Here is a 26,304-nt window from a genome sequence, read left to right as displayed (position 1 = left end):
CTCCAGTCCCAAGGGGCAGTTGAGGTGGAAAATGGGGAGAAATGACCATTTATTTTAAATGTACCAGGCCTTTTGCCATGTATTATCTGATACATTTCTCACAAAACTCCTTTGAGGCTGGTATATTATTTTCCTCACTTTGTAGATAACGAAACTGAGGATCATCTTGTGCCAAACATTACATGCCTAGTGCTCAGTAATAGGGGGGTTCAAACTTGAATCTCTCTGCCCCCAAAGCCTTTGTTTTTCATACTTACTAGACAATGCAACTTACTAGAAAACGCTATTTACTCTGAGATTCATTTGGCTCATCTGTAAAATGGGTGCTGTAACCTTTGCCCTGTATGACAATAAATCTCCTCAGACCAGACTTAGTATAAGATACATATATATTTGTATCTTTGGGTCATTAATGTATTCTAAGTGCTTCTCATAGTGCCTACCACATAACAGGACACTTGATAAATATTTACTGATTTCTTTCCAGCAAAAGGGTAGTTCCATAATGGATAAGATCCATTTTGGTGGCTGCTATACTGGCTAATGCTATCACCATTTTTTAAAAAGGATTATGGAGTATTAGCTGAGTGACTATTTGATGTTGCTCATTATATAGATTTTTCATAGGTTGACTATTTTAGCTTCTAGGTCCTGGGATAACTTATAGTACAGAATGTTACTAGAAATATTGTTCTACACCATAACTCTGGCATAGGAATCATAACATCTAGGGTCTAGTCTCAGTCCTATCTCTGAAGAACTGTTTCTCCAGGTCAACTCTCTGTACTTCTCTAGGCCCCAAATTTTCTCCGTGAACAATAAGGGAGTTAGACTATGTCAGTGGGTTTTAGCCCTGATTGAACATTAAAGTCATTTGGGGAGCTTTGAAAATATCAGATTCCTGGACCCCACCCTAGTTCAATTAAATCAAAATTGGGAGGGTGGGGAGATGCATTGGCATTTTATGAAAACTCCATTAGTGATTTTACTGTGCACCCAAGATTGGGAAATACTGGACTAGATTCTCCCTGAGGGCCATCCATCCCTGATAGTCAATGACAGGCAATGCCATATAGATAGCAAGGTGGGCAAAGTGTAGGTTTTGGAGTTAGCTAGATATGCATTCAAGTCATGACTCTGCTACTTTACTAGCTGTGTGATCTTGAAGAAATTGTTCAATGCCTCTGTACCTCTGGCTCTTCATTGTAAATTAGAGATATTCTATGTACTCTGCAGTAGTAGTTGTGGGGATTATGCACCTTTGACAGTGCTTAACACAAAGCATGCCCTCAGTTAATAGTCTTTTTTAGTATCAGAAGTTCAAATGGAGGATATGAGGAAAATACTGGTTCAGTAAGGTTTAACAGGTAAATTAAACTCAAATTGTTTTCTCATTTCCTGCTTTCTTGGCAATGGATTCCGGAAACAAAGAATGTAGAAACAGCTCTCAACCTTCAGATTTGATGACACTGCAGAAAGGAATCTGGCTAGTTCTTCTGTGACCAATTGGCTCTAATGGCTCAGAAGCCATTGGAAAGATTTTGGCTCACAGAATACAGCAGATGTGGCTTGGGAGATGCAAGGACATAACTGTAATAAGGATTCATCTGTTCAGCCCCATTTCTGAGAGTGATTCCAGGGGAAAAGGACAGCTTTGTCATTTTGGTGGGGCACACTGATAAAAAGTGTGTTGCTGTCTTGGCATGTTTGTCAGTGATAGAGCCTACAGGAAAATGAAAATCACCAGTAGGCCTATAACTGCCTGATGCATAGTAACATGTATTTTTCTGTTCATCATTGTGTATTGTACAGAGCAGTCTCTGCATGTCAGGTTTGAGGCTTGAGAATGCACTAGAGCCATGGGCATCTGACCTATTCTAGAGTAAATGTTTAAGTATGTAAAACATCTAGCTTGGTTAGTAATAGGATTTAGTACATAGTGAGCATTACTCGCTAAACCCTTCAAGTAAAACACAATTTTCTATAGTAATCACCATCTTGACCCCTTTTATAGCATTTCTCTTGCTATACCTTGCATTAATCATTTTGGCACTTGTCATAGTCCAGAATAAGCCCATGAAATCTCTTAGAGAACAGAGGTTGTGTCTTCCTCATCTTTACATACCCATCATATAGTAGAACTATCTCTTCATAATGTATGAATGGTATGAATTTTTGAATGGATGAATGAATGAATGAAGAGTATGAACGACCTCTCTTCTTCCTCCCTTCATCATGTATGATAAGGATTAGTGTGTGTGTATGAGAGGAAATGTGATTCTTGTATCAAATAAAATATACCCTGACTTAAAAAACAAGGCTTTTAGGATGGTAGAGTGAATACTGTTGTAAATCTATCCTTTTATAAAAGCAACAAACACACTGGCAAAAATTGTGAAAATCAACTTTTCCAAAGCTCTGGGAATGAAACTAAGGTTTGCAACAAATCTGAGGAGCTTTATTCAAGAAAAACTATTGTATGTTATCTAATCATAGTGGAAGTTATTACAAATCAATAACAGAAGGAAATTTGTGAAATTCACAGATGTGTAGAATTAAACACACTTCTAAATAGAAGATGGGTCAAAGAAAAAGATCACATGAGAAATAAGAAAATACTTGGGCTGAATTAAAAATAAATATGTAACATACCAAAATTTGTGGGATACAGATAAGCTAAAGCAGTACTTAAGGGGGAATTTATAACTATAAATGATTATTGTTATAATGTGAATATTTGTATCCCCACCTAAATTCATATGTTGAAATCCTAATGCCCAAAATGATGGTATTAGGAATTGCAGCCTTTGGGAGGTACTGAGGACATGATGCTGGCACCCTTGTGAGTGGAATTAGTGCTCTTATAAAAGAGGCCTCAGAGAACTTGCTTGCCTTTCTACCATGTAAGAATACATCAAGAAGTCTGCAAACTGGAGGAGAATTTGTATCTGATCATGATGACACCCTAATCTCAGACTTCCCACTTCCAAAACTGTGAGAAATAAATCCGTTGTTTATAAGCCACCCAGTCTGAGGTATTTTGTTGTAACAGCCAGAATAGACTAAGACACCTATATTAACTGAAAAGAAAAATCTTAATAACTTAACCTTCCACTAGAAACTAGAAAAAGAAGAGAAAAATAAAAACAAAGGAAGTAGGAAGAAAGACTAATAAAGATTAGAGTGGAAATGAATGAAAGAGAAGATAGAAAAATCAATAGAATCAGTGAAATTAAAAATTGGTTCTTTGGCAAGATCAACAGAATTGACAAACTGTTAGGCTGTCTATGAGAAAAAAAAAACTCGCATTACAAAATTGACAGAAAAGTGGGGACATCCCTACATATCTTAAAAAATAAAAAAAAAAAAGATTAAAGGGGAAGAGTATGAACAATTGTATGCCAACAAATTACATAACCTAGATGAAGTGGAAAATCCACAGGAGGACAAAAATTATCTAAACAGTCTTAGGAATAAATAGAAAATCTGAATAATCCTAAGACAAGGAAATAGAGTGAATTAGTAATGAGGAAACTTCCCATAAAGAGAAGCCCAAATTCAGATGTCTTTACTGGTGAATTCTATCAAATATTTAAAGAATGATTACCAGTAGTTCACAAACTCTTCAGAAAAATAGAAGTGAAAACACTTTCCAAATAATTATGTGGTTCTCCAAAACCAAAGATATCACACACAAAAAAACTTAGAGACCAATGTCACTTTTGAATATAGATTTTTTAAAAAACCCTCAACAAAATAATAACAAACCAGCAACAGATAAAAGAAGATTATAATAAACAAGTGGGATTTATCTTAAGAATGTAAAATTGGGATTTATCTCAGGAAGGCAAGGTTGGAAAATCAGTTAATAAATATAATGCACCATATTTTAAGAGAATAAAGGCCCATGATCCTCTCAAGAGATGCAGGAAAAAATGGAAAAATCCCTGACACACTTTCATAATTAAAACACTCAACAAACCAGGAAAAGAAGAGACCTTACTCTAACTGATAATGGATATCTATGAAAACCCCACAGCTAACATCATACTTAATAGTGAAAGAATGAAAGCTTTCTCTGTTAGATCAAAAACAAGACAGGATGTCTACTTTCACCATTTCTGTTCACTATTGTTTTGGAGGTTCTAGCCAGGGAAATTAGACAAGAAAGTAAAAGGCATATAGACTGTGAAGGAAGAAAGAAAAGTATCTTTATTCAAGATGACATAACCTTGTATGTAGAAAATCTTAAAGAATCCATAATAAACTTTTAGTATTAATAAATGAGTTCAGCAAGTTTGCACAGTAAAAGATTAATGTGAAGAAATCATTTGGATTTCTATACATTAGCAAAGAACAGTTGAAAATTATAGGAAGCAGTTTGTTCACAGTATCATCAACAATAATAGAATACTTAGAAATACATTTGACAAAAGAAGTGCAAGACTTGTACTTTTAAAACTATGAAACACTGTGGAAATAAATTTAAGATGTAAATAAATGAACCTAGAGAACTAGGGATGCAGAGGCGACCTGGGAACCCAAGATTGAGCAGCTGTGGTCATTGGTGGCACTTATTCAAGCAGTGTCCCAGAAGCAGCTCAGACTTCTGATGGCAGTGTGGCTTCCTGAATTCCCACGAGTGCCTCTCAGTGCGTCTCAGCACAAGCCAAGCAAAGGCTCTGGCCTGCTCACTCCACACCACAGCACAGCACTAGATCTGGGTGGCCACGACCAAGGAAAAGTTGCGACCATGGGCTATGTCTGAGCAGAGCTGCAGACGCTTGCACAGGCAGAGCACCAGAGCTCTGTAATTGGTCTCACTTGCTTCAGCACTCCTTTCCTTTGGGGCAAAGATCTTGGTGAGGGGAGAAGGAAAAACACACACTTGAAGGGAGCAGTGCCAGTTCTAGCCCAATCCTCAGGACTTCTGCTCCAGTTAACTTGGGAGCAGCCCCTGGCTCTGATAACGTGGTAATGGCCATTGAGCAGAGAGGAAGTCCTGTGACATGCCCTATGTAGGCTCTAGCCAAACCCCCCACTAAGGTGATAGCTGTCAGCAAACCCTGAGGAAAGACATGACTGGTATCCATACCAAATCCAGCCCTCACACCAAAGGCAATGGGCACAGGCAAACAGCTCGTACAACTTAATATCAAAAAACCAAACAACTCAATCAAAAATGGATAAAAGACCTGAGTAGACATTTTTCCAAAGGATACATACAGGTGGCTAGCAGGCAAAATAAAAGCTGCTCAACATCATTAACTATTAGAGGAATCCAAATCAAAACAGCAATGAGCTCTCCCCTTATACCTGTCAGAATGACTATCCTCTAAAAGTCTACAAATAACAAATGTTGGAGAGGATGTGGAGAAAAGGGAACCCTGTATACTGTTGGTGTGAATGTAAATTGGTGCAGCTCCCATGTAAAACAGTATGGAATTTCCCCTAGAAACTAAAAACAGAACTACCGTATGATCCAGAAACTCCACACTTGGATATATGTCCAGAAAAAATGGAAACACCAGTTTGAAAAGATGCATGCATCCCAATGTTTATAGCAGCACTATTTACAAAACCCAAAACATAGAAGCAACCCAAGTGCCCATCAATAGATGATTGGATTAAGAAAATGTGGCACATATGGTATATATCTTCATATATATATATATATATATATATATATATATATACACACATATGTGTATATATATATATATGTGTGTGTGTGTGTATATATACACACACAAAATGGAGTATTATGCAGCCATAAAAAGAATGAAAATCTGTCATTTGCAGCAATGTGAATGAACCTAGAGCACATTATGCTTAGTGAAATAAGTCAAAGAAAGACAAATACTGTATGATATCACTTATATGTGGAATCTAACAAATAATACCAATTAATTTATATGCAAAGCTAAAACAGACACAGATTTAGAAAACAAACTTGCATTTACCAAAGAAGGGAATGACAGATAAGGAGTATGTAATTAAGTGATACAAACTACTATGTATAAAATAGGTAAGCAACAAGAATATACTATATAGCACAGGGAATTATAGTCATTATCTTGTAATAACCTATAATGGAGAATAATTTGCAAAAATACTGAACCAGTATGCTATATGTCTGAAACTAGTATGATAGTGTAGATAAACCATATTTCAATTAAAAAAAATACAAAACGCTGTGGAAATAAATTTAAGATGTAAATAAATTGGAAAATATTCCTGTTCATTGATCTGAAGAATTAATATATTTTTTATTTTATTTTATTTTTATTGAAATATGCAGTTTCACATGTGCTACATAGATTTGATGTTTGTATATATTATAAAATATTCACCATGATAAGTCTAGTAACAATCAGTCCCTATACAAAATTATTAAAATATTGTTGACAAAATTCCTTATGCTCTATATTACATGACTTATTTATCACATTACTGGAGTTTTGGATCCTCTTAGCCCCATCACCTATTTCCTCTACCTTCAATCCCCTTTCTTCTGGGAACCACATGTTTCTTCTCTTTATCTATGTCACTTTTCATTTTGTTTTCCTGTTTGTTTTTTCTTGTTTTTTGATTTCACATATAAATGAGATCATGAAGAATTTGTCTTTCTCTGTCTTATTTCACATAGCATAATACCCTCTAGATTCATTTATATTGTCAGGAATGGCAAGCTTTCATTTTTAATGCTGAGTAATATTCAATTATTTATACATACCACATATTCTTTATCCATTCATCCATCTTTTGGTAGGTACTTAGATTGCTTCCATATCTTGACTATAGTAAATAATGCTGCAGTGAACATAGAGGTTTACATATACATATATAGATATGTGTGTGTGTGTGTGTGTGTGTGTGTGTGTGTGTGTGTGTGTGTGTATAAAATCAAATTAGTGGTTTTTTTTTCCTTTGGGTAAATATCCAGAAGTGAATTTGCTGGATTGTATGGCCCCTCATTTTTAAATTTTTTGATGAACCTCAGTGTTGTTTTGCATAGTGGCTACACCAGTTTACATTGCCACCAACAGTGCATGGTGAGTGGTCCCTTTCCTTCATATCCTCAACAACAGTTGTTTTTTGTTTTCTTTTTGATGACAGCCATTCTGACAGGTGTGAGGTGGTATCTTGATTTGCAGTTTCCCTGATGATTCATGATGCTGAGCATCTTTTCATGTGTCTGTTGGCTATCTGCCTTCTTTGGGAAAATATCTACTCAGGTCTTCTGCCCATTTGTAACTGTTTCTTTTTTAATGTCAAATTGTATAAGATAGTTTTATATTTTGGATGCTAACACCTTATCACACATATCATTTGCAAATATTTTCTTCCACTCAATAGGCTGCCTTTTCCCTTTTTGGATAGCTGCCTTTGTGCTGCAAAAGCATTTTAATTTGATGGAGTACCGTTTGTTCCCATTTGTTTATTTTTGCTTTTGTTTCTCTTACCTGAGGAGAAATATATAAAAAAATATTGTCAAGACCTATGTCAAAGAGCATACTGCCTATATTTTCACCCAGGACTTTAGTGATTTCACATCTTACATTTAAGTTTTTAATCATTTTGAGTTTATTTTTGTATATATTGTAAGAATGTAGTCCAGTTTGATTCTTTTACATGTAGCTATCCAGTTTTCCCAACATCATTTACTATAGAGGCTGCCTTTTCCCCATTGTATGTTTTTGTCTCTTTTACCTTCATTAACTGACTATAGAACTGTGGGTTTATTTGTGGGCTCTCTATTCTGCTCCATTGATCCAACACCATACTGTTTTGATTATTGTAGCTTTGTAGTCTAGTTTGAAATTATGGAGTATGATATCTCTAGCTTTGTTCTTCTTTCTCAAGGTACTTTTTTCTGTTCAAGTTCATTTGTGTTTCCCTACAAATTTTAGTGTTATATGTTTTAGGTCTGTGGAAAATGCCGTTTAGTTATGTGAAAATTTTGATAGGGATTGTGTTGAAATTGTGTATTGCCTTGGGGCATAATATCATTTTAACAATATTAATTCTTCCAATCCATGAGCACAGTATCTCTTTTCATTTGTTTGTGTTGACTTCAGTTTGTTTAATCAATGTCATACTTTTCTGTGTAGAGGTGTTTCATCCTTTGCCAGCTTCATTTGTACATATTTTATTCTTTTTGATGCAATTGTAGATGGGATAGTTTTTTATTATTTTTTTCTGATAATTTGTTGTTAGCATATAAAAATGCAACAGATTTCTGTATATTAATTTTGTGTCCTGCAACTTTACTGAATTTATTAGTTCTAAAAAAATGTGGTGGCTTCCTTAGGATTTTTATATATAGTTTCTTGTCATCTGCAAACACTGACAGTTTTGGTTCTTGCTTTCCAATTTGGATTTCTTTTACCAATTTTTCTTATATGATTGCTGTGGCTAGGATTTCCAATATTATGTTGAATAAGAGTGGCAAGAGTGGACATCCTTTTCTGGTTCCCAATCTTAGAGGAAACAATATAGCTTCTCACCATTGAGTATTATGTTGGTTGTAGATTTGTTGTGTACGGCCTTTATTATGTTGAGACGTGTTCCCTCTAGACCCACTTTTTGAAAGTTTTTATCATAAATGGTTGTTGAGTTTTGTCAAAAACTTTTTCTATATCTATTGAGATTATCTTATTTTTTTTTCTTCAATTTGTGAACTGGTGTATCATGTGGATTGATTTGAGGATATTGAAAAAATCCTTGTATCTTGAGATAAATCTCACTTAATCATTCTGTATGATTCTTTTAATGTATTGTTGAATTCAGTTTGCTAATGTTCTACTGAGGATTTTTGCGTCTATGTTCATCAGTGATGTTGGCGTGTAATTTTCTTTTTGTGCGATGTCTGTCTGGTTTTGGTATCTGGGCGATGTTGACAACATAGAAGGAGTTTGGAAGCATTCCTTTCTCCTCAATTTTTTGGAATTAATTGTTTGAGAAAGATAGGTGTTAATTCTTCTTCAACTGTTTTGTAGAATTCACTTGTGAAGCTGTCTGGTCTTGGATTTTTCTTTGTTGGGAGTTTTGTATTACTGATTCAATTTCATTGCTAGTAATTGGTCTATTCATATTTTCTATTTCTTCCTGATTGAGTCTTGGGAGATAGTGTTTTTCTAGGAAGCTCTCCACTTTTTCTAAATTGTCCATTTTATTATTGTATAATTGTTCATAGTAATCTCATTATCCTTTGTATTTTTGTGGAGTCATTTTTTTACTTCTCGTCTTTCATTTCTAATTTTACTTAGGTGGGCCCTCTTTCCTTTTTTTTAATGAGTCTGGCTAAAGATTTATCAATTTTGTTTGTCTTTTCAAAGAATCATCTCCTAGTTTCATTGATATTTTCTGTTTTCCTCTTAGTCTCTTATTTATTTCTTTTCTGTTTTTATTCTTTCTTTTTACTAATTTTGGATTTTGTTTTTCCTTTTCTGGGTGTTTTGGGTGTAAGTTTAGGTTGTTTATTTGAGGTTTTCCTTATTCTGGTGAGATAGGCTACTATCCCTATAAATTTTCTTCTGAAAGCCCTTTTGCTGTATCTCATTAATTTTGGATCATTGTGTTTTCATTTTCATTTTCTCCAGGTATTTGTTGATTTCCTCTTTGATTTCTTCAGTGACCCATTGTTTGCTTAGTAGCAACTTTTTTGTGTTTGTATTTTTCTAGTTTTTTTTCTTGTAGTTGATTTATGGTTTCATACTGTTGTAGTCAGAAAAGAATCTTGATATGATTTCAGTCGTCTTATTTTATTGAGCCTTACTTTGTGGCCTAGCATGTGAACTATCCTGGAGAATGTTCCATGTGCACTTGAGAAGAAAGTGTATTCTGCTGCTTTTGGATGGAATGTTCTCTATAGATCTGTTAAGTTCATTTGATCTAATGTGTCCTCTAAGCCCAGATCTTTCTTACTGATTTTACATCTAGATGATATTTTCAGTGATGTACATGGGTTGTCAAAGTCCTCTACTATTTTTGTGTCAATGTAAATTTCTCCCTTTTCATTTGTTACTATTTATGTATTTGGATGCGCCTATGTTGGGTGTACATATATTTACAATTGTTATATTTTCTTGTTGGATTAGTCCCTTCATCGTTATGTAATGTCCTTAATTGTCTCTTGTGACATATTTTAATGTGTATTTTGTTCATTATAAGTATTGCTTCCCTAGCTTTCTTTTTGTTTCATGTCCATGAAATACCAATTTCTATTCCCTAAATTTCAGTCTATGTTTATCTTTCAATCTGAAGTAAGTCTATAGTAGGCAGCATATATATGAGTCTTGTGGGGTTTTTTTGATGCATTCACTCACTCCATATCTTTTGATTGGAGCACATAATTCATTTATATTTAAAGTACTGAATGACTCATTACCCTTTTGTTAATTGTTTTTGTTATTTTTCTTACTTCCTCCTCCTTCTCCTTCTTCCTCTTCTTCTTTCTTTGTGATTTGATTACTTTCTTTAGTGTTATGTTTTTAGCTTATTTTTTGTCAGTAAAACTCTTTATCTCTCCTTCTAATCTTAATAATAGCCTTGTTGCTGAGAGTATTCTTGGTTGTAGGTTTTTCCCTTTCATCCCTTTGAATATATCATTGTACTCCCTTCTGGCCTGCAAAGTTTCTGCTGAAAAATCAGCTTATAGTCTTATGTTAGTCTTCTAATTGTTTTCGTTTTTTTCTGGCTGCTTTTAAGATTCACTTTTTAATTTTTGCCATTTTATTTATGTCTTGGTGCAGACCTTTTGGGGTTCATATTATTTGGGTCTCTTTGTGCTTTCTGGACCTGGATGTCTGTTTCCTTTTGCTCATTAGGGAAGTTTTCAGCAATTATTTCTTCAAATAATTTTTGTTCCCCTTTCTTTCTCTCTTCTCCTTCTGGAGCCCCTATAATGTGAATGGTAGTATGTTTGATGTTACCCCAGAAGTCTCTTAAAGTATTCTCATTTATTTTTTTTCTCTTCAGCCTGGGTGATTTCCACTAGTCTGTTTGCTGATCCTTTCCTCTGTATCCTCTAATCTAGTTCCTTCTAGTGTATTTTTTATTTCATTAATGGATTCTTCAGTTCTGTTTGGATCTTCTCTGTATTTTCTATCTCTTTGTTAAAATTTTGTTTTCATCCATTCTTCTAAGTTCATTGAGCACCTTTGTGATCATTACCTTGAACTTTTTTTTGGATATATTGCTTATCTACACTTCATTTACTTTTCCTGAAGTTTTGTCTTATTCCTTCATTTGGAATATACTCCTATGTCTCCTCATTTTCCTTAATTTTCTGTTTTTACTTCTACTTATTAGGTAGATCTGTTACATTTCTCAGTCTTGAAGAAGTGCCCTTATATAGGAGACATCCAATGAGACCTAGTAGCACACTCCTCTCTGGTCACCAGAGATACGTGCTTTGAGGGTGCCCTCATATATGCATGTGCCTTTCTCTTGTGGCAGAGCTGACTACTATGGGCACACTGGTAGGTAGGGTTGGCCCTAGGCCCTGTTGGCTGCCAAACCCCTCCTTGTGCCATGGCTGCTGGTCTGATAGTGGGCAGGGCTGGTCCTGGCTCAGCTGACTCTGTGGCCCACAGGTTCCTAGGACTGCTACCAGCCCCCTGGTGGGCAGGCCCTGGCCCTCTTTTGGCTGGCTTCACATCCTGTGGGGTTCCAGGGCTGGTGCTTGCCTGCTGATAAGGAGTGCAGGGTTCTAGTATAGCTGGCTCTGTAGCCCTGGGGGATCCTGGTGTAGCTGACTACATGGCCCCAGGGGTCTTGTTTCTGGTCCTGACTGGCTGGTGTGTGGGGCTGGGTCCCAGTATGAAACAATTTAATATTGTTAAGATGGTAATACTTTCCATAGATCTAAGGCCATCCCTCTCAAAATCCCAGCTGGCTTCTCAGCAATGGTATGAGCTGCTTTACTTCCAAAATCTCGTTGAATACTCATAGCAGTCCTGTGAGTTCTATATTTCTTTCCACATTTTACCTGAGAAGAAATTGAAGCAAAGTGACTTTTTTAAGGTCATTCTGTTACAAAGTGGCAGAGATGACCATGAAAACAAGATCTTTTGCCTGTTTACTTTTCCACTTCAACAAAAGTTATTATTTAAAAGAATTGGAGAGCTATGACATAAAATTCAGGTAATACTTTTAGATGACTCCTCTTGCACAGATAGTCATCAAATTTCAAATCTCAGGCTTTCAGGGTAAAAGAAGCTGCCAGCCTTATGCCATTACTTTGCCAATTTCTCCACTGAAATATCCCTTGTTGCCCCAAATAAGTAGACACAAATGATTTGTGAGAAGAAAATAACTTTGAACTATTTTATTTTTATCTTTTTTTTCATTTGATTGTTTATTTTACTGGGATAAATTTCTAGAAACAGAATTCCTGGGTTAAAGAATAAGCACACATTAAGGCTTTTGCTATCTGTTGCCAAATTGTTCTCCAGAAATAGTACATCAATGTATAGTCCCTCTCATTGCATATGAATGATCTTTTTTTAAATTTTTTTGATTTATAATCATTTTACAATGTTGTATCAAATTCCAATGTAGAGCACAATTTTTCAGTTATACATAAACATATATATATTCATTGTCACATTTTTTTCTCCGTGGGCTACCATAAGATCTTGTGTATATTTCCCTGTGCTATACAGTGTAATCTTGTTTATCTATTCTACAGTTTTGAAATCCCGTCTATCTCTTCCCACCCCCCACCCCCTTGGCAACCACAAGTTTCTATTCTATGTCTATGAGTCTATTTCTGTTTTGTATTTATGCTTTCTTTCTGGTTTTTTTTTTTTTTTTTAGATTCCACATATGAGCGATCTAATATGGTATTTTTCTTTCTCTTTCTGGCTTACTTCACTTAGAATGACATTCTCCAGGAGCATCCATGTTGCTGCAAATGGCGTTATGTTGTCGGTTTTTATGGCTGAGTAGTATTCCATTGTATAAATATACCACCACTTCTTTATCCAGTCATCCATTGATGGACATTTAGGCTGTCTCCATGTCTTGGCTATTGTAAATAGTGCTGCTATGAACATTGGGGTGCAGGTGTCATCCTGAAGTAGGATTTCTTATGGATATATGCCCAGGAGTGGGATTCCTGTGTCATATGGTAAGTCTATTCCTAGTCTTTTGAGGAATCTCCATACTGTTTTCCACAGTGGCTACACCAAACTGCATTCCCACCAGCAGTGTAGGAGGGTTCCCCTTTCTCCACAGCCTCTCCAGCATTTGTCATTTGTGGAGTTTTGAATGATGGCCATTCTGCCTGGTGTGTGGTGATACCTCATTGTAGTTTTGATTTGCATTTCTCTGATAATTAGTGATATGGAGCATTTTTTCATGTGCCTATTGATCATTTGTATGTCTTCCTTGGAGAATTGCTTGCTTAGGTCTTTTGCCCATATTTGGATTGGGTTGTTTGGTTGTTTCTTCTTAAGTCGTATGAGCTGCTTATATATTCTGGAGATCAAGCCTTTGTCGGTTTCATTTGCAAAAATTTTCTCCCATTCTGTAGGTTGTCTTTTTGTTTTACTTTATTTTATTTTTATCTTATAAATTCATGTAAATTTTTCATTATATTCCACAATGTGATTGATAAAAATATATTTTAAATTACTCAGCATCTGGAAAAATGTGATGCTCTATAAATATGGTATTTTCCTAAATCCTTTCTTGTTTGGAAAGTACAGAGGTATGTATAGAAAAGATACACTTTTACACAACTAGCCTCTTTTTCCTTCTCTGTCCACTTGTCTTTGCCTTTCCCTAAAAACACTGTGTAGCCAAGGAGGTTGGTTATGTTTTAAGAATATTAGACATTTCACTTTTTATGGTAAAACAAAAAGTGATGGCATCCTAGACTTACAATGCAGCTACCATGTGACAGGCACAGAGGGAAGGGCTTAATATGTTATTCAGTGTAATTCTTACAAAAGCCCTTGAGGGTAGAAAGTATCCTTACTCTCCTGATGAGGCAATTAGAGCTCAGAGAGCCTAATTACTGGGCTCAAGGTTCAGTGGTAGAGGCAGGACTTTAACTCAGGTGTGGCTGACTCCAAAGCCCTGCTGAGGTGGCATTCTTCTCCCAAACAGGGAAAACTAGTCTGTGACTTTAGAATTTCATTGTGGTTCCACAGTCATTGGAGACTTAAATTAGTCAGAGCCCTTAGGGTCTAAGGTATCCCTATATCTGAGAGACAGAGAGAGAAACAGATCAAGAGAGTGACAGATGGAAAGAAATGGAGAAAGAGGGAGACAGAGAAAGAGACTGAGATTACATCTGGGTGCTGAGAGTTTCTGAGCCCAATTTCCTCATGACTGAACTGGCGTTTATAACCCTATAGCTTCTAGTAATCCACTTTTATTTAATTAATTATGAAAATTTTGGAGAATAGCAAGTGGTGTTCTGGTTTGGAAAACTTCTGTTCTGTGAGACAGGGCTTTTGCTTCAGACTCATAAAACAGAATGCCTAGTGTTGGGATAATAAGTGAGTGTATAACCCAGGGGAGGTGGGAAAAAACACAACATCGCATGCAAATTCTGCACTTACTTATTCTCAAAGCAAACTACTGCTGTGCTTGCAGTTAAAATGTTATTTAGTGGAATATTTAAAACTTCTGAGATTTTTCTTTCAATTTTTCTTTTATTGTGTTCTAACTGTACAAAAGAGTACATGTAAGATATAAGTTACATATACAGCATAATAATAAAACAAACACTCATGAGCCCTGATTACAGAACAAGAATATTAACATCATTTTTTTGTTCAGTGCTTTAACCCCAAGATGTAGAATGGTAGCAGGTGCTTAATAAATATTTTTAATGAATGCATGAATCAATTTGTATCTCCCTTCTTTAAATTTTTACCCCCAGCCTCTCCTCAGGGATAACTACTATCCTATATTTGACATTTATTATTCCCTTGTGTTTTTATGCTTTTTCACATATATATTCCATAATTACATATTGTTTACTTTTGCTTCTTTTCAAACTTTATGTAATAGAATCACATTGTTTGTATGCTGTTATGAGTTATGTCTTTTATGTAACATTAGCTTGTGAGATTCACCTATTTGTAGCTGTATTTTGTTCCATATTGCCGAATTGTGTTTTATTGAATGAGTATGGTATAATTTATTTACCATTTTTCCTATCAGTGGATATTTAACATTTCTGCTTCTATAAACAAAGCCTCTATGGATCATTTCTTCACATGCTTCCTGGTACAAATGCATATGAATTTCTCTAGAATACAAACATGGGAGAGAGTCTGCAGTTGGAATTTTCATTTTCAATGCCAAAGATCAGCCCATGAGTCAGAACTGCAATGTATCCTTTGTTGACACTAGGCCAGGGTCAGTGGGAATGATGCCCAAATCATTTGCCAGAGAGAGGAGAGGGGAGGTAGGCAGAGACTGGCCTGTTGAGGTCAGGAAATATCTCAGGCTTCTAGCCAAAGTGGGTTATACTTACGAAAACTTCAGATTCTAAAATCTCTTTCATTATTTCTGCTACTCTTCCACCTCCTTTATAGTTATTTTTATGTAAGGAATATTTTATTAAAGGCATATCTAATAAATAAAATGATGACTTTCTTCAATCTTTAAGCATTGATTATAAATTTGATTAATTAGACTCTTTTAAATAATTTGAATCATATTTTAAATTTTGGTATGGATGAAAATTTCTATTTTTAAAGGCTTTTTCAAAAAAATACCTCTTATTGACGTTATACAGGTTTTCATTTTCTTTATCTAATATTTACTTTGCAATCATATAACAATAATTATTGTCATTACCATTATCATCTCATTTATAAATATATACCTTTGTACTTTTAAAAAATTTGTCTTTGAAGTGCTTTCTTATCTGTAGCAATATGCACTATGCTTTATTATATCATCTTCTGTAATTTTACAGTTCTTTGCTTCTTGTCTTCTCTACTAGATAGTAAGTGGCTTAGAGGCAAGGACAGTATTTTGATCACTGAATCCCCAGCACCTAGCCCTGTATCTAGTCCATAGGGCTGGGTTCTAGGAGTTGAATTGAATCAATCTATTTAATCTAAACCTTCAGTTATATAACATGATTAGCCATTGGTTACAAATCCACACTTTGTAGCCACAGTTACTTAGTATGAAAATCTGGTATTTCCACTTACTAGATGAGTGATCTTGAAGAAGTTTACTTAATTTTCTTGATCACCAACTTCCTCTCCTACAATATAGGGATGATACAGAACTACGTGGCAGAGTTGTTGGGAAGATTAAATGAGATGATTTATATGAAGTGGCCTGACACATGCCTAAATATATGTCCTGATTTTATTTGAAATGTTTGTATTAGTTACAGAAGCCATAAAAGGTAAGAAGAAGATGAAGACGCTTGAAAACAAACAAACAAGTAACAACACTACCCCTCTGCTGCTTCTCCTTGTTTCATGAATGAAGATGGCGGCACATTTTTTACCGAAGGAAAAGACGTCTTTAGCCGAAGGAATGACGTTCTTAGCTTTTGGCCCATTTTTGTATGAGAAGTGAGCTATTTTCCTGTGGAACTTGTAGCCCTGTTAGTCTTGATTTGGTGGACAGACTCCTGCTGGCTTTTCAGTTAGGTAGGAAAGGAAAGGATTCTGGTGAGAAAATATAAGCCCCCATAACCAACTACAGGGTTTGCATATCAGCAGCACTTTCTGAGTGCCTTGTGTTGTACTTGAGACTTGAATAAAGGCTAATATTTGTGTCTCACTGATAAAGTGCTTGTCAAGTGTAGCCTGTAGTTTTCCTTGCTATTGTCCTGCCAGGGCTGCTTACTGAAGGTTGAGGGGAAGAAAACCTTTCATGCTTTTTTGGATTCTGATGACTGTGCTGAGCATGATAACCAAAGAGCTGTGGATAGAAAGTGAAGGTGAGTTGTGGGATGACAGTAGGGTAATGGAAACTGTGTTAGTTTGGAGTCAGATAGTCCTGGGCTTGGTGTCGAATAATCTAGAGCTTCTTCTCTCTGAGTCTTGACTTTCCTCATCTGATATAATAATGAGAAAAAATGTCTCACAGAGTTATTTTGAGGTGTTTAAATCACTCAGCACAGCAAACAGGCTGCCATTAGGACTTATTTTCCTTCCTTCTTTAGTAAGGAAAGAGTACTCATAAAAAATAGTGGCTGCATTCCTTTGGAGGAGAGAATGGGTCGTTGTCACTTACCTGAGGCAGATCAACCCAGGAAGTCATTTAAGTTTTGTTTAATGATTAGACATAGGACATAAGAGAGAAAAAAAATTGACCTTTGGGTAGTATGAACCATGTTTAATTTGTTTAAACTTGAATTAATTACTATGGAATACCCAGCTCAACCCTTCCATTAAGTTTTTTTTTTTTAATTGAAGTATAGTCAGTTTACAATGTTATGTCACTTTTTGGTGTACAGTGTAATAGTTCAGTCATACATATGCATACATGTATTCACTTTCATATTCTTTTTCATTATAGGTTACTATAAGATATTGAATATATTTCCCTGTGCTATTCAGAAGAAACTTGTTGTTTGTCTATTTTATATATAGTAGTTAGTATCTGCAAACTCCCAATTTATCCCTTCCCACCCCTTCCCCACAACCCTCAGTAACCATAAGTTTGTTTTCTATGTCTGTGAGTCTGTTTTTGTTTCGTAAGTAAGTTCATTTGTCTTTTTTTTTTAGATTCCACATATAAATGATATCATATGGTATTTTTCTTTCTCTTTCTCACTTACTTCACTTAGAATGACAATCTCCAGGTCCATCCATATTGCTGCATATGGCATTATTTTATTCTTTTTTATGGCTGAGTAGTATTTCATTGTATAAATATACCACAACTTTATCCAGTCATCTGTCGATGGACATTTAGGTTGTTTCCATGTCTTAGCTATTGCAAATAGTGCTGCTATTAACATTGGGGTTCATATATCTTTTTGAATTAAAGTTCCCTCAGGATATATGTCCAGCAGTAGGATTGAATTTCCAGAATATATAAGCAGCTCATACAACTTAATAACAACAATAAAAAACCAAAACAACCCAATCCAAAAATAGGCTGAAGACCTAAACAAGCAATTCTCCAAGGAAGACATACAAATGGCCAATAGGCACATGAAAAAAATACTCAGCATCACTAATTGCCAGAGTAATGTGAATCAAGACTACAATGAGGTATCACCTCACACCAGTCAGAATGGCCATCATTAAAAAGCCCACAAATGATAAATGCTGGAGAGGCTGTGGAGAAAAGGGAATCCTCCTACACTCCTGGTGGGAATGCAGTTTGGTGCAGCCACTGTGGAAAACAGTATGGAGATTCCTCAAAAAATTAAAATAGACTTACCATATGATCCATTAAGCTTTTAAGATTGGCTTTCTGGCCCTCTCCTTCACATCCACCTGGAAGGACACAGACACAGATCCTCTTGGAGATAAATAGTTCAATTAGGCCACCTCTGAAGCTCCATTCTAGCCCAGGGAGCCTTAGTATTCTAATGGCCAAGCATTGAGATGGTTGCCTGAATGATTTCCAGCAGCATTGTGCATCATTCCTCAATAAAAGCCTCAAGCATAGGGATTCTGCACCTTTATGTTATAGATGGGGATGGGGAGATGTCCATGTGATCTACGTACTCTTAAAGAAAGTGAGAGAACGGAAAAAAGACCAAAGAAGATTGATATGATAATACTAACCATGATCCCTCACTTCTGCATTCATTTCAAGAGCTTTTTATACTTTTGTTTAATTTATACCTCCACCCACACCAGTAACTCAGTTGGATGGGTGATATTATTCCTACTTACGGGTGTGAGTGAGGCTCAGAGAACTAGAGCAAAACACATCAAACTGCTTTAAGACTTAATCTGGTTTTGCCATAGATTTTGCTTTGAATAATGTAAGGTCTTGGGACTGAGTTCATACCATTTAATTGCTCTGAAATTGTTTTCTAACCACCACCTTAAGTGATATTTCTCAATCTCAGGTTTCTGCCTGCATCCTTCCCTCGTGTAGACATAACCCATGAGACTGGCTGATTCCAGAGAGCTTCTCTAATCCCTTTGCAGGATCCAAAAGGGCTCTGTCCGCATGACAGGAAACCCTACAAGCACAAAATCTAGGAGAAGTCCCAGGAAAATTCAGCTTTACCCTAACCCAATTAAGCAATAAAGAGAAATAATTTATACGTGCAGTTTACTCCTGAAGGCCTCAGACTTCTACCTTCCTATTTCTGCCAACTACTGACATGTGTTGCATTGTTCCTCTTGCCTCTTTTCAGTTTGGAGACTACCAGGGACCATGTTCTGCCCATCGACTATTACTTTCCACCCCAGAAGACCTGCCTGATTTGTGGAGATGAAGCTTCTGGCTGTCACTATGGAGCTCTCACTTGTGGAAGCTGCAAAGTCTTCTTTAAAAGAGCTGCTGAAGGTAGAGTCTTGCAAACTCACTGCTGTTTCTCTTTCTCCTTTTGCTTCTCAAGAGAGACACTAATCTTCTAGGGCCCAGGACTTTATCATCTCTGGGACATGGTCACTGGCAGGGCCTGCTCAAATAACCTAAGGATCTGAAAAAGCAAGTCTTCCTACTTTCTGGAACCCTGGCTTTGGCAGCCTTGGTAGTGTAGGCAATGTAGGCAGTGGAGGTGGTCCCAGCTGGTGATTGGAGCTTGGTGGTTCCCCAGAACGAAAGAAAAATTAATGATTTGAAAAGATTTAATTTCCTTCCTGCTTGTGTTCCACTCTGCTGCCTAGTGAGGGGAAAAATTGTCCTTATTAGAGAGGTTAGAAGTGGAAAAACCCCAACTGAGTCCCTAGCCTGTTCTCTGTGGTGAATACGAGACTGTTCCTTAGTGAAGGCTTCCTGGCCTCTGCCCCAGAAAGAAAGTGTTCTCACTGTTCAGCAGACCATCAGTCTATGCACCTGCTCCCTCCTCCTGCTGCCTCCTTGGGGCCTCTTTGCATTAATAGTTCCTAGGTAGATAAGGGCAGAAAGTGATGAAACACTTTTTTTTCTCTCTCCAGAGAGCTGCCCTCACGGCCTGTCCATTGGTCTAAAACCCTAAGCTAAGTTGCATTTTATATTTGGCTAAGTGGGCTCAAGCCCTAGCTCTTTAGTCTTATTTAGCTTAAAACAATTCATGTCTGCTTAGCCCCTAGAGATGCTCAGGCTACATCCTACAGTAGGAACTTGCATTTCCAGATCTCCTATATGTGCTAGTGCCTCCTTCCTTCTCAGTCTCCCTGGGCTTAAGCCTCCTATCCATCCACTTTACTCCCTGTCTTGTACTAAAGGCTTGCTTTTCAAAGGTACGCAAATGAACAGCCACTAAACAGAGATGCTCTTCTCTGGGAGCACAGCCAGTTGCTAAACACCATAACTACTTCTACCTTCACTTTTACAAAGGAAGTACTTCTTGCCAATGCCTTTTTCTTCCTTTTCACTGGCCTAGAAGTGTCGAGTCCCAAGTTAGAACCAAAACAGACAGCATTTCCTTGTGTAAGGGCTACAAACCCTGATGACAGCCTTGAAAGTGGTAAGCATATATGCCACACTTTTAACCAAGAATGTGATGACATCCATCAGAGGACAGCAGAAACTCCATAGGGTTCTTGGCATCTAGAGAAATGGTAGAAAGTGGGTGCCCTTTAACTGGTCTTACCATTGATAGCCAATTGGAATGATGATTATCTTTTCACGTTTTGGCCAGATGACAGGAATACCTATAAAAAGGAAAGCTGTTATTTTGTGTTCTTCCAGTCCCCAAAGCAACAAGGAGACAGCTAGTGTTTAGTGTTAAGGAAAACATGCTGCATGTTCCACCCATACCCCTGAGTAGTCCATTGCTACTGCTTATGCTGGGCAGTCGGGCCCCAGTGCCCAGGCCTAGGCAATTTGGAAAGAGACAGAGAGCAGTGCTTTCCTTTCTTAAGGGTACTTACAGGAGAATGGCTGTCGAAAAGGATGTGAGGAGTAGCTCCAAATACTTCAGATCACTGCAACTTCGCCAGTGAGAACCTGTCTCTTCCTTATACCCTGTCATGCAGTGTAGGCCCTACCTATAGTGCAAAGATTGAACCACAGCACCCATCTAGAGTGAATGTTCCAGAAAGCCCAGGCACCACAGTAATAGCAGCCATATCAGATGGGAAAAGAGTTCAAGTAAGCAAGCGAAAAGAAAATTCAATAATCAGATAGATTAGATTGTATTTGATGCTGCCTCTGGGTTTTACAAATCTGGGTCACGATACTGTTGTTTTTGGAAAACAGGAGAAATGATCCACCATATTGTGAAAGGGAGGATTTTGCTGTCATAACATATTCCACATGGGAGCTTTCTCCAGAAGTTAGGGCTGAAGGAGGGAGGCAGGCAGAAGGGCAGCTGGCAGGGCTGCCTGGGAGGATCTCTGCTATTATGTGGATCTTGGGCTATTTGAAAACAAGGAAGGAGGGGAGGGTAATCACTCAACTTACCAAACACTTGGAAATCTAACAAGGTCTCAGAATTCTCCAGACCCTAGAATCACTTAAGTTAAGGAAACTTAGAAATATTTTTTGAGAAAATGAGCTTCTGTGAGATCATGGGGCCAAATGCTCTTAACTGCTTGAAATATGAAGATAACCAGTGGATTCCTTGCAAAGCTATGGGGCTCCTCATTTACTTTGGAATATGGACCCAGGATTCTAGTCCTGAGCCCTTTGAGGGACAGGAAAAGGTAGTTTAAAAAATCACAAAACAAAGCCAAAAAATTGTTGGTGTTTCCTTTCACCTCCCATCCGTAAAGCTTGGTGACTGGAGTTTACTGTCATTATTATCTCTATTTGAAGGCAGGGGGCTGTCTTATTACCTACAGAGAACATTTATTGACTTTTTTTTTCATTTTTACAAAGCATCTTTATTGCCCAAATGGACTTTCTGAAAGTAATTCTGAATCTGCCTTGTTGTAACTTGGAATTCCACCTGCCTTGGAAGGAGTGGGAGCACAAATCTTTTTCATCCTCATTTGTTTGCCATTGTCAGTTAACTCAGATGGAGTATTCAGAGTGTTGATTACCACTTTATTCATGGTTTCAGAAATCTCTGGACTGGGCACAGGTACAAGACTTAAAAGCCTGGCACGTCAGACAGAAATCCATTTCTAGTTTTGGTAGTTCATAAACTATGAGGCTTTAATGCTGTCATTGGTGCAGGGCTTAGCACAGAGTCGATTGTAATCTAGCCAGGTTTTCCTGATGAGGAGGAAGAAGAAAGAGAGCCCTACATTTTCTCATTGTCAGTAATGCTTGGAGTTTGGGGTGTGGGGGAGGCTAGTCAGGGAATAATCTGCATATTTTGAGATAAAAACAATGATGGTAATAGGCCAAGGAGGTGAAAAATCATTAATATCTGCTTTATGGAAACTGAGAAAATATGTTTCTGTGTGTGTGTGTGCGTGTGCGTGTGTGTGTGTGTGTGTTGGGGGGATGGTCTGTGGTTAGAAACAGGCATGAGGAGAATTAGCTAGTGGTAGGTGGGTGGAAATAGTTGGGAGGTGAAAGGCAGAGGCATATTGGATGCTATCTAAAAGGCTGGGAAGTCAAAGGAAAATGATATCCATGTGCAAGGTAGGCGCTCAGAGGGGTTTTAGTTGTGCGGCATTGGATTAAAAAAAATTCCCCTTTGGACCTCAGTTTTTCCTGTCTGTAAAATAAGGGAGTTCAACTAGATATTTTTTAAATGCCCGTTCAGCTTAGATGTTCTGTGACAATTCTACAAATTACAAACACCATCACTATTATTTCAGCAAATACACGTGCATTTATACCTGGGTACACCTTTGGTTTTGCCTTCCTGAAAGATGGTGAATCCGAGTTCCCATTGTCTTAAAAATCAATCTTCAGGTGGGGATAAAGTCAGCTGAAAGAGTGCATGTGGATGGGCTGGGTTAAAAATTAGGACTCTGAGATTCCCTCTTCCCCCAGCATTATGACCATGGCTGGATAAATTCCTTTCTTTTCCATTTTCTCATCTGGAAAATCAGGATATGAATCCTCATCTCTACCTCATCATGTTTCAAAGAGGGTTAATTAATTCATCATGTGCATTATGTGCTCAAGAATTTACTATTTTTCAGACATTTTCTAGTAAAACATTAGAGATTGTACATCCATTTGTTTTGTACACATGGAGCACTGTTTGGTACACATCATAAAATTGAAACTGTAGTTTACATTCTGAACTCAAAGAATTACACCATCCTCACTGATGTTTACAATATGTCCCAATTTAGTATCCTTGGCAAATTTTATATAAGTATGGCTTTGATTCTCTCTCTCGCCCCAGGTTTTTGTGAGGGAAGAAATGTAAGTGAACCCTCATTGAACTCTTTCTGTCCTTTAAATCTACTCTTTCCCACCTCAGCCCATGTGGAATTGAATGTTACTTCTTGTTTGGAGTCTTGCAGAGAGTTTTTGGTGCCTATTAGTGTCCTCTTCACTCTGTGACTTTTTGAGTAACATTTCCCAGGGGCAAGTTAACTATGCTAGAAGGATCTACTTGCAACTTCAACAGAGCCTTAATCAGGTATCTTTAACCAAGGAGTTGACTGATCCTGATTGCACAAGTCCTAGAGATCTTTTCACAAAGTTCCTCTTATCTTTTATCTTTCTCTGGTTTCCTTAAATGTCCTAACCAGACTTTAGATTAGAAGTCAGCAAAGTTTTTCTGTAAAAGGTCAGACAGTAAATATTTTAGACTTTGTGGGCTATATGGTCTCTGACTCTGTTACTCAGCTCTGTCTTTGTAGCGTGAAAGCAGCCCTAGACAAAACTAATGGGCATGGCTGTATCCCAGTAAAACTTTATGAGCACTGAAATTTAAATTTCCTTTAATGTTCACATGCCACTAAGTACTATTTTTAATTTTTTCCAACAATTTAAAATCTAAAAATCATTCTCAGCTATTGAGCCACACAAAAACAAGCAGCACATTGGATTTGGCCTGTGAATTGCATTTTGTTGACTCTTGCTTTAGATGGTCGCTCCTGTGCTTTCAAATATGCATAGTAAATTTTGCTCTGTCCAGTCTCTTGGTGTCTTAGTACCTCTCTGGATTAGCCAATTTGAAATATTCTTCTGAGTTGGCCAGTCATAGTTTGTACAACTTGCTTGCCTAGAATGCCTGGTCTGCTGGCCTCTAGGTCCTGAGCTTATTTTACTAAACAGGAAAAAAAAATAAATCTAGGCATACTAGAAGAGGATACTTCTTTCTGATGATCTAGGTGATCACTCACCCTTCCAATACCCAAAGGAGAAGCTGAAAATATTCTACACATTGTTTTAGACTTTTGTAGTGTAAGCATGTGGATAACTATGAAATATCTGTGAATGTGTTTTGCTGAATGCCACATATACCCTAGATGGTAAAAGGAAAGGGCTTTGGGGACTATCTGATGCAAAGTGTTATGGAAAAACTCTCTGTCTCATAGAAAGTAGTGCCAAGTGGCCAGTTGAGTTACGGATCTGCCATACATGTTCCCATGCTTCTTTGTCTTTACGTATTTGCTGGCTTAATTCTGGTCCTCCTCATAACAAGCCTAGACCACAGGCTTTCAGAATAGATAATTTAGTTCTGTAACTCATTCTAGTTGATGCCCACCCAAGTCTCTGTTAGAGGCCAATTTGGGAACCATGTCAGGAATTTGCCATTGCTGCTGTATAATATGCTGTGGCTGCTTATTTACAGCGTGTGCATTTTATGAAGCAGTGATTAACAAGAAGTTGCTATGTCACTTGCATGGTTTTCTGAGTCCATTGCTTCTTCCACCTTACCTTATTATTCCCCAGCCTGTTATATTTTTAAAGCCCATTCATATCTTGCATCCAGAAGCTTTTTAAATCCCTTACAAGATCTCTTGGTAATTGTGAAACTCTGGGCGGTGGATTTTTGCAGTTGGCTGCTATTGCAAGTGTGTTAGACCCACTTTTTCTTCAGATGTAGGAGTTATTTCGTAGTTCTCTGGTCTCTAGTCCCATGGCAAGAAAAACACTGTCCCTCATAATAAATGAATTCTGTGAGAAGCCACCATTTCAAAAAAAAATCGCTTTAGTTATAATAGACATGTGTGCCTACTTATAGAACCTATTATTCAGATATTCACACTCATTCTCATCTTTAAATCCCTTCAGTGGATGAAGAGCCACCATATCCAACCTCCATTTGTGCTTCCCAACCCTTGGAACAGAAAGCAATGTCATCCTCGTGATTTTCCATGTAAGCAAACAGGTTTTGTCAGTTAATCAACAGGTAGTAAGTGGAATAGCTGGATTTGAACCCAGGGCTTTTGGGTCCAAAAATAGCAATCACTTCACCATAGCACAGCTACCCCTCAAATATATAAACATACTAACCTAAAGCAGAAAAAAAGTGCAATGGCTAGGCACCAAGAAATACAACAGTAAGGAGGAACAACAGAGTCAGAAATGAGAAAAGAAGTTAAGAAAGACTTAGGTACTGTTGGGAGAAGCCAAGGAGCCACTGAGTAGCACTAACATCACAAGATTTCTTCCTAATAAAGCCCCAAATACTTAAAACAGCTGGTGGTTCACCAGCAACTTTTCATTAGGTAGAGCCAGAGATATGTGAGTGAGTAACAGTCCTTCTACCAACTCCTCCTCTTCAGAGAGAAAGTTCTGATTCTGAAGGAGCCAGGCTTGGTAGCTGTTAATTCATTCTCAAAACCACAGAACAGAAAGCGTGATTCAACACTGGTGCTCACAAGACCTTTGCTTCTCATTGCCAAGCTAAGGGAATCATGATTCCTTGACTCTTTGCTTTGAGCCTTCTCAGAGACATGTGCCACAGAATGTTTTCCATGGGAACAGGAGCAAGAGAACTCCATATCCCTCCTCTTTGATGTCAGAAACCAGAAAATGTTTTTTGAGGACAGAGCTAAAAATTCACAGAGGCAAAATCTTGTTCTCCTTTATCAGAGTTTTAAATTTTTTATCATCCTTCCTCTCCTGGTACACCTCATAGTGTGCATGGACCATGATTTCACTATGGTATCTGGATGTGGACCCTGGAGACTGTGGGCCTTTTACAGTTCCATAAGTTAGATAAGCACATTCCTACAGCTCTATGTTCATGAGTTCTTTCAGTTTGTGGGCAGTAGATTCAGTTATGAGTTATTTAATGAAAAGATGTAAAAGATTTGCAGTGCTTGAAACCATGGGATCTTTAAATACTAACCTGTTAAAACTTGAAGTAAGAGAACTTAG

General features: G+C 37.2%; 1 protein-coding gene across 2 annotated transcripts in view; it reads left to right on the top strand.

The window, feature by feature from the left end:
• AR (androgen receptor) overlaps positions 1-26,304 on the top strand; it is a 192,453-nt gene that overhangs the window by 72,411 nt on the left and 93,738 nt on the right. For both annotated transcript variants that reach the window (XM_064483081.1, XM_031446494.2), the window contains one exon: positions 19,325-19,476. In XM_064483081.1, the coding sequence (XP_064339151.1) occupies positions 19,325-19,476 (152 nt within the window). The remainder of the gene's footprint in view (positions 1-19,324; positions 19,477-26,304) is intronic.

This window comes from Camelus dromedarius, chromosome X (genome assembly GCF_036321535.1).
Source record: "Camelus dromedarius isolate mCamDro1 chromosome X, mCamDro1.pat, whole genome shotgun sequence".
Taxonomy (NCBI): domain Eukaryota; kingdom Metazoa; phylum Chordata; class Mammalia; order Artiodactyla; family Camelidae; genus Camelus; species Camelus dromedarius.
Note: the sequence above shows the minus strand (reverse complement) of the source record. Positions and strands in the feature narration are given on the sequence as shown.